Consider the following 18,015-nt stretch of genomic DNA (forward strand, 5'->3'; position numbering starts at 1 on the left):
TTCTGTGTGTCTCCTGTCTCTCTTGGTCCATCTTTCGGTTTTTGTTTCTGACTCTTGGTCGTCTGGTCTCTCTCGGTCTCTGTGTCTCCTTCTCTCTGGGTTATACCTCTTACTCTCTACTGGTCTCTGTCATTTCTCCCTGACTCCGCCTTCTCTTATTGTGTTTCTCTGTCACACCTCTCTTTTTATTTGCATGTGTCTGTCTTTCTGGGTCCGTCTCTCTTCTTTTCTCTGTTTGCATGTCTCTGTCTTTATCTCTGTCCCTCTCTCACTTTCTCTTTCTCTGTATCTCTGTCTCTCCATCTTGCCCTGTCTCTGCATCTCTCTCTGCCTTTCTCTTTCTCTGTGTCACCATCTGTTTCCCTCTCCATCTCCGTCTCCTGGTCTCTTCCTCACAGGCTGCCCGTCACTCCCACGTGGCTGTGGCTTGGGCCGGCTCCCTCGTGCTGATGGGTGGTGAGTTGGCTGACGGCTCCCTCACCAGTGACGTTTGGGCCTTTAGCCCGCTGGGTGGTGGCCACTGGGAGCTTCTGGCACCAGCTGCTTCCAGTTCCTCAGGGCCGCCAGGCCTGGCAGGTCACGCAGCAGCCCTAGTGGACAGCATCTGGCTCTATGTGTCTGGTGGCCGCACCCAGCACGACCTCTTCTCCTCTGGCCTCTTCCGTTTCCGCCTCGACAGCACCAGTGGGGGCTATTGGGAGCAGGTGATTCCGGCAGGTGGGCGGCCCCCTGCCGCCACTGGCCATTCCATGGTGTTCCATGCCCCGTCGCGTGCCCTGCTGGTTCACGGTGGACACCGGCCCTCCACTGCCCGGTGAGTCACCTGCCCCACACCCCATGCCTTGCAGGGCCAGGCCTGGCCTAACACCCTGGGCCTTTATGCTTTAACGGTCTTTGCCCACTGATAGACCCCTGCAGTCATTCAGTCACCGCGTCTGTCATTCATTCACTCATTTGTTTATTCACTCATTTACTCCCCGACTCACGCATTCTCTAGTCTGTCATTCAATCTCTTGGTCACTTGCTTCCCTACGCACTCCCACTCATGCAGTCATTTAACCAACCCCTGCTTGGTGTCTAGCCCTGGCTAGATTATGCAGGGAACCCAGAGATCAATCAAACCTGGGTCCTGCCCACAAGGAGCTTCTAGTTCTGAGGGGATATAAATCCAGTAAAGCCAGTCTCAACTGTGGGCCCAGAGGAGGGAGAGAGGCCCTTCCTGCCTCAAGCTCCTCCTCTTCCCCTCCCCTACAGGTTCTCTGTGCGGGTGAACTCCACCGAGCTCTTCCACGTGGATCGGCGCGTGTGGACCAGCCTGAAGGGCCGGGATGGGCTTCAGGGCCCACGGGAGCGGGCCTTTCACACGGCCAGTGTCCTGGGCAACTACATGGTGGTCTACGGTGAGGAGGCGCCCCGATCCCACCTACCTGCCTGCCTGCCAGGGGCCCAAGGCTGAGCTGAGGCTCCCTGCAGGGGTGTCCTCACCTCCCCCAGGCTTGCCAGCTGTGCCCCTTTGCTCCTTTCCCAGGGGGCAACGTGCACACCCATTACCAGGAGGAAAAGTGCTATGAAGATGGCATCTTCTTCTACCACCTTGGCTGCCATCAGTGGGTGTCGGGGGCCGAGCTTGCCCCTCCAGGAACTCCTGAGGGTGAGTGGCCCCTCTGTTTCCATGAGGGGCTCCTGAGCGTCACGCTTGCTCCCACAGTGATCCTGGGCTTTGGGAAGGAGCCACCCCGGTCCTTGTTGGGGTGAGCCCAATATCCTATCAGAGCTGGCCTCAGGAGGCACACCTGCACTAGAGATAGGACCAGGGCATTGTTGCTATGGAAATGGGAGACATTTTCAGAAGCATCAGATCTAGGTTCCAATCCAGGTTTTGCCAATTATCAGCTGTCCCAGGGGACTGCCTACAAAGAAGCAACTTTTTCAAGGTCACACAGTGGGCAAGTGGCAGAACCAGGATGGCCATTCCTAAACAACCTTTTGTACAAAAACCATCATTTAATCTCTCTGCACCTCAACTTCCCCTCTGTAAAATGTAATAACACTTAAACCACTGGGCTGTTGTGAGAATAAATTGAGTAAAATGAAGTGAAGAAAGAAGACAGTCCAGTGAAGGGCCCAACACATTGTCCCAATAGCGCAAGGCCAGAGGGCTCACCTGGAGGGAGTGTGGAGAAGCCTTTCAAGCTCATTAGATCAGAGACTGCTTTGTGAATGGGAAGAAAGTCACAGGCCCTCTCCTCAGAAAGACACTTGTGTGCACAAACTGGGCATATCCTTTCATGGGACTGTGGACTTCCCAGAGGCCTGTCTGTTCTCCCCACCCTTCTGAACAGAAGAGTGAGGACAAAGGACAAACATAAAAGAAGGAACAGTAACATTTAAGGGGTGGGCAAGAGGAAGGGTCCCCAAGGAATCCTGTTTGACCATCAGGAATGGGGCTTCCCTGGTGGCCCAGTGGTTAAGACTCCACGCTCCCAATGCAGGGGGCCCGGGTTCGATCCCTGGTCAGAGAACTAGGTCCCACATGCATGCTGCAACTAGGAGTTTGCATGCCACAGCTAAGGAGCCGGCGAGCTGCAACTAAGGAACCGGTGAGCCGCAACTAAGGAGCCTGCTGCAGCTGAGACCCAGCACAACCAAATAAATAAATAAATAAATATTAAAAAAAAAAAAAGGAATAAAGCCTCAGCCTAGCATTGGAGGCCTCCAATCCAGGGCTCCACTGCTGCTCCTGTCCCTCCTTCAGACCCCTTCACTGGGTAGGCCAGAGTGTGAGGTTTCTGGAGGCCTCCTCCTTCTTTGTAGATTTTGATGCCCTGGGCCAAGTCCCATACACTTCCAGAGCATACGGGTCAGTAAAAGTGTGAGGGAGTCACCAATCACTGACCGCTTACCCGTCAGTCAGGACTCTTGGTTGTAAGTGACAGAAACCCCACCCGACCAGCTTAAGCAAAAGGAAGAATTTCTTGACTCACTTGAGTGAAAACTGGCTGCAGGCTGGCCTGGATCCAGGTGCTCACATAATGGCATGAGCCATTTCTCTCCCCAGTTCTCAGCTGGATTTCCTTCAGTCTGTAGCAGGTTTGCCTTTTGTAGATGGTCACCAGCAGCTCTGGGATTATATCCTACCCCTTTAAAATGCCCAGAGGGAAGACAGTACCTTTTTCCCAAGAATTGTAGCAATTGGGTCCCCTCCCTGAACTAGCCACTGACTCTGATAGGCCTGGGCTCAAGCCCTGCTGCTGCTAGAGGCAGGGACAGCTCGACTTGAGCCTTGTGGACTGGGGGTGGGAGGGGTGGTTTTCCAGAGGACAGTCAGAGGCTGTCACCAGCAGGGAGGCTGGTGTCAGACAGACAACAACAGGTGACAGCCGGGCGGCCTGCCTCACCGCTCCCCGAGGGCAAGGTTCCATGCACGGAGGAGGAAACCAAGATTCAGAGAAGTCAGGTCTCCTGCCCAAGGCCACACAGCTAGTCAGTAGTTGATCCGTTATTTGAAAGCAAGGAAATGGTAGATCCAGGATTTGACCCCAAAGGTCATGCTCTGTCTGGAAGGTGACTTGGGCAGCAGTGTGGGAGCTCCAGGAAGTGAGAGAGCTAGGACTAGAGCAGGGCCAGGCAGGCGGGGAGGGTTTCCTTGGGCAAGTGGGGTTGAGGCGTAGGAGAGTCAGGGGTGGTCCTCAAGGTGGGAGCCACGAAGGGGGGATGGGGGGTCACATGTCCTCGGGGCGTCTGTATTCTCCTAGGCCGAGCAGCACCTCCCAGTGGTCGGTACTCACATGTGGCGGCTGTGCTTGGTGGCAGCGTCCTGTTGGTGGCAGGGGGGTACAGTGGCCGGCCCCGTGGGGACTTGATGGCCTACAAGGTGCCTCCCTTTGTGTTCCAGGCGCCTGCTCCAGACGTGAGCACTGGGGTGATAGGGAGAGGGTGGCTGGGAGGAGGTAGCATGTTTCCCATGGTTAAGGGAGGAAGTTGGGGGGCGTCCCTGGGAGAAGGAGGGGAGGTCCCTAGGGCCGTGAGAGGAGGGAGGTCAGTCCCCAGGTCCAAGGGAGGAGGAATGGTGGTCCCTGGAGCTGAGGGCAGAGGGGCAGTGGTCCCTGGGGCTGGGGGAGAAGTGGACAGGGGTCCTCAAGGTTCTGAGCAGTTGGGGTTCCCTGGGCTCATCAAAGTGAGCGAGGACGTGGGAGCAGGCCCCAGGTGTGAGGCGCCCCCTCCTCCCTGCCCATCTCTCTACAGTACCACCTGGACTATTGCTCCATGTACACGGACCACAGCGTATGTTCCCGAGACCCTGAATGCAGTTGGTGTCAGGGAGCCTGCCAAGCTGCCCCACCTCCTGGGACTCCCTCGGGGGCCGTGAGTGACTGTCCTAGTACTCTGCCCCTTAGCACGGAGACCTGGTCCTCCGTGTCTTCTTCTGCCCAGACCTGCGCTTGGGAGACTCGTTTTCACACCTAAGATCGGCATTCCTGACTACTGACCCTTGAACCTTTGACCCTCTTCCCGGTCCTTTTGAACTTATGTCTCTGTCCCTGGATCCCCCACCCCTGTCCTCTTGATCTTTCTCATTCCAACCCAGCTTTCAATTCCCTTCTCCAGTCCCCTGACCTTTCCACCCCAAGCCTCCTGAATCCACAGCTTTTCCCAGGTCCCTTAAGCCCCAGTGGATAGTGACACCTGTCTTTCCCCTCTCTGCAGTGTCCGGCTGCCAGCTGCCTGGGCCTGGGCCGCCTCCTGGGTGACTGCCAGGCCTGTCTGGCGTTCAGCAGCACCGCCGCTCCTCCCCGGGGGCCCGGCGCCCTGGGCTGGTGCGTACACAACGAGAGCTGCCTCCCTCGGCCTGGTGAGTGTCCAGTGGCATTTTGGGAGGGGGCAGCATAGCACCCCACACCAACCCCCATCTCCCGACCCTCCTGTCCTCACAGAGCAGGCCCGCTGCCGAGGGGAGCAGATCTCAGGCACCGTGGGCTGGTGGGGGCCCGTACCTGTCTTCGTTACCTCCCTGGAGGCCTGTGTCACCCAGAGCTTCCTGCCTGGCCTGCACCTGCTCACCTTCCAACAGCCGCCCAATGCCTCCCAGCCTGACAAGGTGGGGAGCCAGGGGATGGGGCCCAGTGTGGAGTGCTGAAGGGCTTGGTCTTAGAGTTTTCATTTTTCAAATGGATGTTTATCACTCTTGCGTTTACCCCTTAAGTCTTTACATGCAAGGGTCTGATTTTCCTTATTGGCCTAAGAAAAGTTTTAACTGTGGTGAAATGCCCATAACATAAAACTTACCATTAGTGACATTCATTTATCACCTTCACAATACTGTGCAACTATCACCACTCTCTAGTTCAAGAACATTTTTTTTTTTTTTTGGCTGCACCGTGCAGCATTCAGGATCCTAGTTCCCCAACCAGGGATGGAACCCGCGCCCCTGTGGTGGAAGCGCGGAGCCCTAACCACTGGGCCACCAGGGAAGTCCCCAGAACTTTTTTTTTTTTTTTCTTAAGCTGCTCCGGGTCTTAATTGCGACCCACAGGATCTTCGTTGAGGCATGTTTTTTGTTTGTTTGTTTTACATTTATTTATTTTATTTTTATTTTTAAAAAGTTTTTTGGCTGCGTTGGGTCTTTGTTGCTGCACGTGGGCTTTCTCTAGTTGCGGCGAGCAGGGCTACTCTTTGTTGTGGTGCTCAGGCTTCTCACTGCGGCGGCTTCTGTTGTTGCGGAGCACGGGCTCTAGGCGCGCAGGCTTCAGTAGTTGTGGCATGCAGGCTCAGTAGTTGTGGCTCACGGGCTCTAGAGCACAGGCTCAGTAGTTGTGGCGCACGGGCTTATTTGCTCTGTGGCATGTGGGACCTTCCCGAACCAGGGCTTGAACCCATGTCCCCTGCATTGGCAGGCGGATTCTTAACCACTGCACCACCAGGGAAGCCCTGTTTTTTTGTTTTTAGTTGCGGAATGTGAACTCTTAGTTGCAGCGTTCATGTGGGATCTAGTTCCCCGACCAGGGATTGAACCCGGGCCCCCTGCACTGGGACCATGGAGTCTTACTCACCAGACCACTGGGGATGTGCCCCCCCAGAACATTTTTATAACCCCAAAAGGAGACCCCATATCCATTAAGTAATCACTCTCCATTCCCCTCTACCCTTGGCCCCTGGCAACCACTAACCTTTTTCCTTTTCTGTATCTGGATTTGTTAACACTGGATAGGTCATATAAATGGAATCATATAATATGTGGCCTTTTGTGTGTGACTCCATTCACTCAGCATAATATTTTCAAGGCTCATCTGTGTTGTGGCATGTGTCAGAACTTTGTTCATTTTTTTAAAAAAATTTTATTTATTTATTTATTTAGCTGTGTCAGGTCTTAGTTGTGGCACATGGGATCTTTAGTTGCAGCATGAGGGATCTTTAGTTGCAGCATGCAAACTCTTAGTTGCAACCTGTGGGATCTAGTTCCCTGACCAGGAGTCGAACCCGGGCTCCCTCCATTGGGAGCACAGAGCCTTAGCTACTGGACCACCAGGGAAGTCCGAGAACTTTGTTCCTTTTTATGGCTGAATGACATTCCATTGTATGGCCATGCCATGTCCATTCATCAGCTGATAACATTTGGGTTGTTTACACCTGTTGGCAAGTTTTTCCTTTTTTAAAAAATATTTTATTTATTTACTTATTTATTTATTTATTTATTGGCTCTGTCGGGTCTTAGTTGTGGCACGTGGAATCTTTCGTAGTGGCGCGGGGGCTCTTCGTTGCGGTGTGCGGGCTTCTCTCTAGTTGTGGTGTACAGGCTTCATAGCACATGGGCTCTATAGCCCACGGCACGTGGCATGAGGGCTCTCTAGTTGTGGCGCATGGGATTAGTTGCCCTGAGGCATGTGGGATCTTAGTTCCCCAGCCAGGGATTGAACTGGTGTCCCCTGCATTGCAAGACGGATTCGTAACCACTGGACCACCAGGGAAGTCCCTGTTTTTTTTTTTTTTTTTTAATTGAGGTATAATTGACAAACAACCTTATATTAGTTTTAAGTGTACAACATAATGAATTGATATTTGCAAATATTGCAATGAAAACCTATTTTCAGTATGAGTGGAATTGCTGGGGTAATCCTATGGTTAACTTATTGAGGAATCATCAAAGTGTTTTTCCACAGTGGTTCCTTATTAATTTAAAAAATAGGTATTATAGTTACATGGTTCAAAAACCATAACAATGGGGACTTCCCTGGCATCCAGTGGTTAAGACTCTGAGCTTCCAATTCAGGGGACAAGGGTTCGACCCCTGGTCGGGGAGCTAAGATCCCACGTGCCGTGCAGTGTGGCTAAAAAAAATAAAATAAAATAGAATAAATGAATCCTATATAGTTAAAAACAAAAACAACAACACAAAAAAAACCGCACAACAGTGTAAAAAGTTGTTGAGTGAAAAGTCTCTTCCATCTACCCAGTCCTCACCCCTCAGTGTGGGAAGCTGGCCTCAGCATCCCCCTAACTCAAGACCATCCTAACTCTCCCCAGAAGGTCTATTTAGATTTCTTACATATCCTTCCGCTGTTTACCTATTCAAATACAAGTAAATGTGACATTTAATTATTTTTCTTTCTTGCACCAAAAGTAATATATTATCTACACTGTACTACCACTTCCCTTTTTTTCTTTTTTCTTTTTGTCTTTTTGGTGGTGGTGTTTTCTCATTCTCCTTTTTTTTTCTTAACGTATCCCGGCAAGCTTCCCATAACAGAACTTAGGAAACACCCTCTTTTTTTTTTTTTTTTTTTTAACAGCTTCATAGTGTTCCATTTACATTCTGATGCCGTAGTGTTACAGTTTATTTAAACAGTCTCCCATGATGAACCCTTGGGTTGCTCCACTCTTTTACAATTACAAGAACACATGCTAGCAGTAAATCACGAAGTATGTGCGTCGCTTCAAACGTTGGATTTGGATCTGGGCTCTTTTTTTTTTTTTTTAACATATATACTGGTTCATTATATAACAAAGAACATGGTACATAGGATGAGGTCCAGAAGGGGCCTGAGCTTCTGTCCCTGTGGAGTTGGGGTGTGACACCCTCCTGGAACATGAATGTGTTTACTAACCTGGAAGGTCTCCAAGCCCCCTAGTTAAGGGATCTGGACTCTTAAGGGCTTAGGTGGAAAGATGGGGTGTTGAGGAAGAAGATGCTGAAAGGTCCAGGGTCTTGGAGTTTAATGAGAGGTGGAGATGAGCAGGGGCTGGGACCCTGTTGTCTGCTGTCTGAGTCGGAGTCCAACTCTTCTCCCAGAGTAACCGTGGGCGAGCGATCCCCCCTGCTTCTGGCCTCAGTCTCCCATTTAGTAAACTAGGGAAGGAGATTGGGTTGCCTGGTCTTTTCTAGCTCTGATGTGGCTGGAGAGGTGTGAGGACCATGGGGCGATGCAGAGAGGTCCTCATGCACGCCTCCCTCCTTGGCTGGCACAGGTCTTGATTGTCCGCAGTACGACCATCACCCTGACACCTAGCTCAGAGACCGACGTGTCCGTGGTCTACCGTGGCTTCATCCACCCACTGCTGCCAGGAGGGCCTGGAGGGCCAGGGGCTGAGGACGTGGCCGTGTGGGCCCGGGCCCAGCGCCTGCACGTACTGGCCCGGATGGCCCGTGGCCCTGACGCAGAAAACATGGTGAGGGTGCCTGGGACATGCAGGGGGCTGTTTATGGTAAATATGGGGGCTTGGATGTGTGGTGGGGAGGAGGAATGGGGAGAAATCAGAGGCGTGGGATCTATCCTTAGTGATGGGAGGGCCCTGGGGTTTTCAGTTGTGAACAGAACTGGGTGGGGGGCGGATTTTGAAGAAAGGGGAAGGTCTGAGTTACCAAGTCAGACTCCCCTGAGGAGGATGTGGGTTGCTGGGAGGTTTAGGGGTGCTTGGAGGTTTTGGGGGTCTAAGAAACTCTGAGGCCCTTCTGGGAAGAGGAGCGGTGGGCGCTAGGTGGGTTTGGGGCTCTTGGGGGTTTCAGGGGTCAGTGTGGGTGGAAAGTTCTGAGGCCCCTGTCTTGCCCTCACCCCTACTTCAGGAGGAGGTAGGGCGCTGGGTGGCTCAGCAGGAGAAGGAGACGAGGCGCCTGCAACGTCCAGGGTCCGCTCGCCTCTTCCCACTGCCTGGCCGGGGCCACAAGTACGCGGTAGAGATCCGGGGCCAGCTCAACGGCTCAGCGGGCCCTGGACACAGCGAGCTCACCCTGCTGTGGGACCGGACTGGCGTGCCAGGTGGCAGCGTGAGTACCCAGGTCCCCAGCTCTGACCCTGCCCCAGCCCCTGGCCTCAGATGCCCTGGGCCACAAACTAATTCCCTTGACCCTGACTTCTTACTCCTTGACTCTTGAACTCTGGGCCTCACCTTGAACCCCCCCTGGACCCCAACATCTGACCCCCAGAGTCTGACCTGATCTCGTATTCTGACCCCTGCCCGCGTCTCTGACTCCTCCTGCCCTGATCTTGCTGACCCTGACCTCTGCCCTCCATACTTTGACCTCTCATCTCTGGATTTTCTCAAACCCTGATCCCCTTTTGTCTGCTGATGTCCTAAATCCTGACTTTCTGCGGGCCTGAGTTCTCAAACTTGTCTCCAGACGCTTAAGTCTTTAGCTCCAAACTCTAATCCCTATCCCAAACCTTGACGTGGAGCGTGGAGCCCCGACCCTCATGTGACCCCCGCCCCCAGGAGATCTCCTTCTTCTTCCTGGAGCCCTACCGCTCGTCGGCCTGCGCCTCCTACCCCTCCTGCCTGGGCTGCTTGGCAGACCAGGGCTGCGGCTGGTGCCTGGCCAGCGCGACCTGCCACCTGCGCCAGAGTGGGGCCCACTGCGGGGACCGCGGGGCCGGCGGCTCCCTGCTGGTGCTGGTGCCTGCCCTCTGCCCACTCTGTGAGGAGCATCGAGACTGCCACGCCTGCACCCAGGTGCCCACCAGGCCACAGCGGGGAGGGCTCGGCACGGAGTCAGCCAAAGCAGGCGACTGAGCGAGGGGGTGGGCCCCCCAGAGCTGGCACGGGTAGCCGAGGGGCCCTGTGGGCGGCGTTGGGGTAGACAGTCGGGGCCCTTGTCGTTTGTGAGCAGTGGAGAGGGGCTGGAGAGTCAGCTCCTGGCAGGCGTGACTCTGCATGCTGCAGGGATGAGAAAACCCAGCTCAGCACCTCTGCACCAGAGGAGCATTTATCCCTTTAGACAGCAGAGTCCAGGAGTAGGTCTTTCGGCCTGCTCGCCCCAGAGGTTCAAACCGTGTAGTCAGCTGTTCACCTCCCTCCATTCCACGTTCTCGTTTTCCCTGGAGGTTCATTCCTTGGGAGTGGCAAGGGAGCCTCAGGGGCTCCAGACTTTTATCCCCCCACCCAGCCACTGGAGCCCCAAGGGGAAGGAGAGCACCTTTCTGTCCCCACCTCACTCACCCGTCAGTTCAACAGAAGTCTCAGAAGTGCCTTTCATTTGCTCTAATTGGGGCTTGTGCCAGCTCCTGGACCGATCAGTGAGGCTGGGAGGAAGGAGAGTGTCCCGCTGCCCACCTCTGGACCCCAGGGATTGAATCAGCGCCACCTGGACCACATACAGTGGTGCTACTGCCCAAAAAGGGAGTGGGTGCTGGTCAGGCAGAACCCATGGATGTCAGTGGCTGTAGGAAGGAGCTGGGCTTGGAACAGGGGTCTGTGGGCCCTGGCAGGCAAGGGAGGCAGCTGCCTGTTGAACTGGTGCTGGGAGACTGGCGCTGGGAGCCCCAGGGAGAAGGCTAAGCTGGGCTCTTATTCCTCCAACCTCCCAGGACCCCTTCTGCGAGTGGCATCAGAGCACCAGCCGCAAGGGGGACGCAGCGTGCAGCCGGCGGGGCCGGGGTCGGGGTGCCCTGAAGAGCCTGCAGGAGTGTCCCCCACTCTGCAGCCAGTGAGCCCAGCTGGGCCCAGGGAGAGGGTGTGTGAGGGTGTGTGGGGGCCAGGCTGTGGGGTGACCCTGTCCCTGCTCCCTGCCCCCAGGCGCCTGACCTGTGACGACTGCCTGGCCAACTCAAGCCAGTGTGCCTGGTGCCAGTCCACCCACACCTGCTTCATGTTCGCCGCCTACCTGGCCCGGTACCCGCACGGGGGCTGCCGAGGCTGGGACGACAGGTGCGGTCCGGGTGGCAGGGTTCCAGGAGGGGAGGGCAGAGACCAGGGTAGGGGTGGCTCTGACAGCCCCACACCCATCACCCTGCAGCGTGCACTCAGAGCCGCGGTGCCGGAGCTGTGACCGCTTCCTGACCTGCCACGAGTGTCTGCAGAGCCACGAGTGTGGCTGGTGTGGCAATGAGGACAACCCCACGCTGGGACGGTGAGGCGGGGCGGGGGCCTGGGGGCGGGGCCGGGTGGAGGCTCTCCGCCCACCCTAATTCTAACGGCCTCTGTTTCTCTGCCCCTTTGCCTTTTTCTTACCATCATCTCTGTTTTTCTCCCCCCCTTCTCCTTCTCTCTGTTTCGCGCTCTTTTCTCCCTGCCAACTCTTCCCCTGTCTCTGTGACTTGTTTTCTCTCATCTTTCCTTCTGTTTTCTTTCTTCTTGTCTGTTTCTGTTTCTCTTCTGTCTCCCTTTCACTGTATCCCTCTCTCTCTCCTGTCTTTTAAAATCCTTTTTTGTCTGGCTTCTCTGGGTTTTTCTCTGCCTCTCTTCCATCCCTCTTTCTGTCTTTCTCCGTATTCATATTTCTTTCTCTGTCTCTGATTGATCTCCCCTCTCCCTGTTACTGTTTTCCTGTCTCTGTCTCTTGTTTCTTTATCATCCCCCCGCGCCCCCCCACCCCGACCCAACCACCTTCTTCAACCTCGCCTCCCTCCCCAGTTGCCTCCAGGGGGACTTCTCCGGGCCTCTGGGTGGGGGTAACTGCTCCCTGTGGGTCGGGGAGGGCCTGGGGCTGTCTGTGGCCCTCCCTGCCCGCTGGGCATATGCCCGCTGTCCGGATGTGGATGAGTGTCGCTTGGGCCTGGCGCGGTGCCACCTGCGGGCGACCTGCCTGAACACACCCCTCAGCTATGAGTGTCACTGCCAGAGGGGCTACCAGGGTGATGGCATCACATACTGCAACCGCACGTGAGTAGGGCATGGGTTTCCATGGAGATGTCGCCCCAGGGCTGGTGCATGCGGAGATGTTGGGAGGAAGTGATCACAGTGCTGGGCTGCCTCCCATGGTGCCAGCCTCTCCAGTGAGCCTTGGGTTTTTACCTTGCAGAGCAGGCCCTCATTAGAGTGATAGGGTCCTCAACGTAACACTAGTTAACTGTGGAGACAGGTCGCCCGTGGACTGCAGGCCACAGGCTTCAGCGTTGCCGTAGAAATGGAGGAGGATCAAGTTGAAAGGGGTTTTCACAGGGAACAGATCACCAGTGGTGATATTTGGTTACTATAGAGACAGGAGTTACTACATGTGATGGGGTTGCCTTGGAGACACGGCCACCCATGGAGTCCAGGATCTGTGGAACAGGCAGTAGCTTATGATGGTGTTGCCATGGAGATAATGGGGTGGAGTGGGATGAGGGGGGATGCCTTGGGGGCTCCAGGCCTACCCAGTCCTTCCCCCACCCCTGCCACGCCCCCTCAGGTGCCTGGAGGACTGTGGCCATGGCGTGTGCAGTGGCCCCCCAGACTTCACCTGCGTGTGTGACCTGGGCTGGACATCGGACCTGCCCCCTCCCACGCCTGCCCCAGGACCCCCCGCCCCCCGCTGTTCCCGGGACTGTGGCTGCAACTTCCACAGCCACTGCCACAAGCGGGGGCCTGGCTTCTGCGATGAGTGCCAGGGTGAGCAGCCCTCATCCTGAGCTCCTCGGGGCTGCCTCAAGGGAGCCTCCTCGGGGCTTCTGTTTTCTTTTGTCTGTGTGGGGTTCTGCGTCCCCTCCCCAGCTCTGAGTCCCTCTGTCCCATTGCCTGCTCCTCACCCCAGACAGGTTTCAGTGCCACCCACCCCTCTGGCGGGCCTCAGTACTCCCTCTTGGGATTTGCAGTTGCTCCCCAGTCGGGGTTCCAGTTACCCTCCTTTGAGCCAGGTGGGGTTGGGGAGGGTCGGGCTCCTTCTCGCTCTTGCCGCTGACTCTGCATCCTGGCTGCTGGGGCCTCCACAGACTGGACGTGGGGGGAACACTGCGAACGGTGCCGGCCGGGCAGCTTTGGTAACGCCACAGGCTCAGGCGGCTGCCGGCCCTGCCAGTGCAACGGGCATGGGGACCCACGCCGAGGCCACTGCGACAACCTCAGCGGGCTCTGCTTCTGCCAGGACCACACTGAGGGCGCCCACTGTCAGCTCTGCTCTCCTGGCTACTATGGGGACCCCCGGTGAGCCAGGGGCCACCCAGGCGGGGCAGGGTGGGGTTAGGGACATGGTGGGATAGGGCAGGACTGGTCTGACACTGGCTCTCCTCCATCTCCCCAGGGCTGGTGGCTCCTGCTTCCGGGAGTGTGGGGGTCGTGCCCTCCTCACCAACGTGTCCTCCGTGGCACTGGGCTCACGCCGGGTTGGGGGGCTACTGCCTCCAGGTGGTGGGGCAGCGAAAGCTGGGCCAGGCCTGTCCTATTGTGTGTGGGTTGTCTCAGCCACCGAGGTGCTACAGCCCTGTGCCCCTGGGACCCTCTGTCCCCCACTTACCCTCACCTTCTCCCCCGACAGCAGCACCCCCTGCACGGTGAGCACCAAGGGCACTGATTACAGGCCCACGTCTCCCCCACCCAGTCTGAATCTTCAGACGAACCCTGGCCCCCACGTCCGTGTTTTTTCATCCATCAAACTCCCAGATCTGTTCCTCAGACTCCTACCCATTTGTTCCTAAGCCCACAGACCCTCCCATTTCCCAGATTGCCTCCTGTTTCCTGGACTCCAGTTTCCCATTCCCCAGTCCAGGTATGGTAAATATTGGTACCTTGTGTGCCAACTCTGATCGATTGGTGGTGGCTGCCAGGATCTGTGTGTTGAGAAAGAGCCTCCATGCAAGAGTGCCTGATTGATTAACCATGTCTGTTATGAACACAGGAGTGGGAATGGTGGCCTCCATGCCACAGTTTGACAATCTGCCCAGGTGGTTCAAGCAGCCTTTTCCCCAGTCTCAGATTGCCCTCTCTGCTTGAGCTGCACCTCCTCCCAGACCCCAAGCATTCCTCTTTCTCATCCTCATCATCCCCTGATCCTACTCTACACCTCTCCAGCTGAGCTATGTCCTGGCCTTTGATGGATTCCCACGCTTCCTGGACACTGGTGTCGTCCAGTCGGACCGTAGCCTCATTGCTGCCTTCTGCGGCCAGCGGCGGGACAGGCCTCTCACTGTGCAGGCCCTGTCTGGTATGGGGACTGGGGGAAGTGGGACCTCTGTCCTGGGCTGTCCCTTGTCCCTATACCTTGCTACCTGAGGTGGGCTCAAAACCCAGCCTGACTCTGCCAGAGACTTGCTGGCAGTCCCTTGCCACCTCTGGGTCTCAGTTTCTTCAGCTGAGAGGCGAATAGAGAGGATTGTACTGGCTGGGTTGTGTCTCTGGAAAGAAGGGCCACGTGGGACATGTTTTTGGGACACACAGAATGTAGCTGGTGCGAGGGCCCCTGAGCATCTATCTCCTCAGCCCGCTGGTTCTCAGCCAGGAGTGACTTTGCCCCTTGGGTCATTTGGCTGTGTCTGGAGACATTCTGATTGTCGTGATCGGGGCTGCTACTGGCATCTCGTGGGTGGAGGCCAGAGATGCTACTCTGCATCCTGCAGTGCATAGGCTATAGCCCCCACAACCAAGAATTCCCAGGCCCCATTACGTCAGCTGTGCTTAGCTGATGGAGATGCACTAGAAATAATTTGTTACCCATGGCAGTTAAAGGGCCTAGGTTTGGAGATGCTTCTCTTCATATTGTAAATCAGAGTGGCTCCAAGGCTGTGAGAGAGAGGGCAGAGTTGTAGTTGGCCTGACGGCGATTGCACACGAGCCCAGACCCTTCACAGTGAGCAACTAGAGCTGAGGGGCCCTCGATTTCATTTCACTCAGCAAATGTCTACCTGCAGTAAGCTGGGCCTGAGCTAAATTCTGGGCATGTGGCAGTGAACAAGGGACACAGGCACTGCCTTCACGGGCTCACAGCAGAGGTGGCGAGTGACAAACAGCAGGGAGCAAATTGTAGGCAGAATAGTGACACTTTTGGTAAGGGACAGGAGGAAATGGAAAGGAGTGGGGAGCCTGGCTTGTCTGGGGAGTTGGGGAGGGAGTCTTTGCAGCAGGGAGATTTCACGGTGTGGGGAAGGGGCAACTAGTTCAGGTGGAGGAATAGCAGATGCCCAGGCTCTGAGAACAGGAAGCGGGTTGGTGGTGCTGGAGCAGGGAGGGCTGGGAGAGAGGGAGGTGATGAGGTCAGAGGGCCTGCAGGCCACCCCTCTCTTTTTTTTTAAAATAAATTTATTTATTTTTATTTATTTTTGTCTGCGCTGGGTCTTTGTTGCTGCATGCGGGCTTTCCCTAGTTGCGGCGAGCGGGGGCTATTCTTCGTTGCGGTGCACAGGCTTCTCACTGCGGTGGCTTCTCTTGTTGCGGAGCCTGGGCTCTAGGCGCGTGGGCTTCGGTAGTTGTGGCCCGCGGGCTCCGTAGTTGTGGCCCGCGGGCTCTAGAGCGCAGGCTCAGTAGTTGTGGCGCATGGGCTTGTTTGCTCTGCGGCATGTGGGACCTTCCTGGACCAGGGCTCGAACCCGTGTTCCCTGCATTGGCAGGTGGATCCTTAACCACTGTGCCACCGGGGAAGCCCCACCACCACCCCCTTTTTAAATATCACTTTACTGAGGTCTTGTGACAAGCCTCTGGACTCTCTCCAACAGGGCTGCTGGTGCTGCACTGGGAGGCCAACGGCTCCTCGTCCTGGGGCTTCAATGCCTCTGTGGGCTCTGCCCGCTGTGGGTCAGGGGGCCCCGGGAGTTGCCCTGTCCCCCAGGAGTGTGTGCCCCAGGACGGGGCCGCAGATGCTGGACTCTGCCGATGTCCCCAGGGCTGGGCAGGCCCACACTGCCGCATGGCTCTGTGTCCTGAGAACTGTAATGCCCACAACGGGGCAGGGACCTGTAACCAGGTACAGGTGAAAGAGGGCAAGTTGGACGGGACAGGGAGCCGGGTGGGGGTAATCAGGGCTCCTCCCAAGCTTCCTTCTGCTGTTCCCCAGAGCCTGGGCGTGTGCATCTGTGCTGAGGGCTTCGGGGGACCTGACTGTGCCACAAAGCTGGACGGTGGGCAGCTGGTCTGGGAGACCCTCATGGACAGCCGCCTCTCAGCCGTGAGTTGTGGATGCCCCTTGGCGGGGAGGTGCCATGCAGCCCGCCTCCTGGATCGTTCTCCCCATTCCACTCCCGAGACTACCCACTAGGCCCAGCCTGCCACTCTGTAATGCCCTTACCTGAGCCCTCACGTCTGCACCCCACCCACAGGACACAGCTAGCCGCTTCCTGCACCGCCTGGGGCACACTATGGTGGAGGGACCTGAGGCCACCTTGTGGATGTTTGGGGGCCTGGGTCTGCCCCAGGGGCTGCTGGGAAACCTGTACAGGTGAGGACTGCCCTGGGGAGGTAGGATGCCTGAATGAGAAAAGGTTACCTCAGGGGACACTGAGACATCTCTGACATAAGAGTCCCCTCGGGGGGGTGCAGGACAACGTCTACAGGTGAAGGATACCCCAAAGGATGCTGGGACACTTGTCGCAGGAGGCTGACCTCAGGGACTGGGACACTTATTTGGGTGGTGCTACCCCAGGGGATGGTAAGGTGATTGTCATAGGAGGGTCACCTTAGGGGTTTTGGGATACCTGCCAAGTGGGGGGGGTGATCCCAGGGGTTGCTGGGATACCAGTGTGTAGGGGGGTCACCCAAAGGCATGCTGGTATGACTGTATAGTGAGGCTGCCTTTTTGCATCTTGGCCCCAGGTACTCAGTGAGCGAAAGGCGGTGGACACAGATGTTGGCAGGAGCTGAGGACGGGGGCCCAGGCCCCTCACCCCGCTCCTTCCATGCAGCTGCCTATGTGCCTGCTGGCCGTGGCGCCATGTACCTGTTGGGGGGGCTCACGGCTGGGGGCGTCGCCCGGGATTTCTGGGTCCTCAACCTCACCACCCTGCAGTGGCGGCAGGAGAAGGTGAGCATCTCTCCCCTCCCCTAGTCCCCACAACCAGGCTCTAGCAAAGGTGACCAGAGCAGCTCCTGCCAGCTTTGCCCCCAGAGGAAGAGGATTCCTCCCAGGGCTTCAGCACAAGCCCCAGAACTGAATTTCATTGGCCATTGTGGGTCACATTTCATTCCTGAGTCAGTCCCTAGCCAAGGGGACGTGAGGCTCTGGTCTCCAGGCTGGGGCACAGCCCGCTGTGGAGCCGGTACAGTCAGCCCCATGCAGCCAGAGAGCAGAGGAGCAAGGGCTTCGCAAAGGGTCCCCAGGCTACTCCTACCTGAAGAAGTGACACTGAGCAGGCAGAGACAGCAAGAGGTCTGCTGCTCACCTGCCGGGACCACGGCTGGCGGGGAGGCCTGGGGTCTGACCCGCCCCAGGCAGCTCACGACCTCCTTAGTGGTTCAAGGGGAGTTCGGGGAGCTCTGAGCCTTGCTTCTACCCACAAGATGACCCTGACCTCTGCCCCCCACCCCCATGACCTCCACCCTTCATCCCCAAGGCCCCGCAGACCGTGGAGCTGCCAGCAGTTGCTGGTCACACCCTTACTGCCCGCCGAGGCCTGTCTCTGCTCCTGGTGGGTGGTTACTCCCCTGAAAATGGCTTCAACCAGCAGCTGCTTGAGTACCAGCTGGCAACCGGCACCTGGGTGTCCGGAGCCCAGAGCGGGACACCTCCCACAGGTGGGCCTGGGGACAGGGCATGGCGGGGAGGGGGCACTATGCTTTTGACTCCCAGCCATCCTCTCTGTCCACTCCTGTAGGCTGTGGTCACTGCCCCCCCTACCTGTTGTCTCCCTGTCTACCCCCATCACCCGCCCACATTCTCAGGATGCTGCCTTTTGAGAAGTTCAGTTT

General features: G+C 56.6%; 1 protein-coding gene across 2 annotated transcripts in view; it reads left to right on the forward strand.

Moving 5' to 3' along the window:
• MEGF8 (multiple EGF like domains 8) overlaps positions 1-18,015 on the forward strand; it is a 46,911-nt gene that overhangs the window by 7,919 nt on the left and 20,977 nt on the right. The window contains exons 6-28 of one of the 2 annotated variants that reach the window (XM_067719756.1): positions 399-814; positions 1,255-1,400; positions 1,529-1,651; positions 3,756-3,910; positions 4,246-4,365; positions 4,708-4,852; positions 4,935-5,098; positions 8,464-8,664; positions 9,059-9,259; positions 9,706-9,942; positions 10,797-10,915; positions 11,005-11,136; positions 11,225-11,338; positions 11,842-12,090; positions 12,599-12,798; positions 13,119-13,329; positions 13,427-13,676; positions 14,194-14,326; positions 15,831-16,078; positions 16,169-16,279; positions 16,431-16,549; positions 16,924-17,131; positions 17,661-17,841. In XM_067719756.1, coding sequence (XP_067575857.1) covers positions 399-814; positions 1,255-1,400; positions 1,529-1,651; positions 3,756-3,910; positions 4,246-4,365; positions 4,708-4,852; positions 4,935-5,098; positions 8,464-8,664; positions 9,059-9,259; positions 9,706-9,942; positions 10,797-10,915; positions 11,005-11,136; positions 11,225-11,338; positions 11,842-12,090; positions 12,599-12,798; positions 13,119-13,329; positions 13,427-13,676; positions 14,194-14,326; positions 15,831-16,078; positions 16,169-16,279; positions 16,431-16,549; positions 16,924-17,131; positions 17,661-17,841 — 4,183 coding nt within the window. The remainder of the gene's footprint in view (positions 1-398; positions 815-1,254; positions 1,401-1,528; positions 1,652-3,755; positions 3,911-4,245; positions 4,366-4,707; positions 4,853-4,934; positions 5,099-8,463; positions 8,665-9,058; positions 9,260-9,705; positions 9,943-10,796; positions 10,916-11,004; positions 11,137-11,224; positions 11,339-11,841; positions 12,091-12,598; positions 12,799-13,118; positions 13,330-13,426; positions 13,677-14,193; positions 14,327-15,830; positions 16,079-16,168; positions 16,280-16,430; positions 16,550-16,923; positions 17,132-17,660; positions 17,842-18,015) is intronic. The other variant, XM_067719757.1, reaches the window with a different exon arrangement.

The sequence above is a fragment of the Pseudorca crassidens genome, chromosome 20 (genome assembly GCF_039906515.1).
Source record: "Pseudorca crassidens isolate mPseCra1 chromosome 20, mPseCra1.hap1, whole genome shotgun sequence".
In the NCBI taxonomy this organism is placed as follows: domain Eukaryota; kingdom Metazoa; phylum Chordata; class Mammalia; order Artiodactyla; family Delphinidae; genus Pseudorca; species Pseudorca crassidens.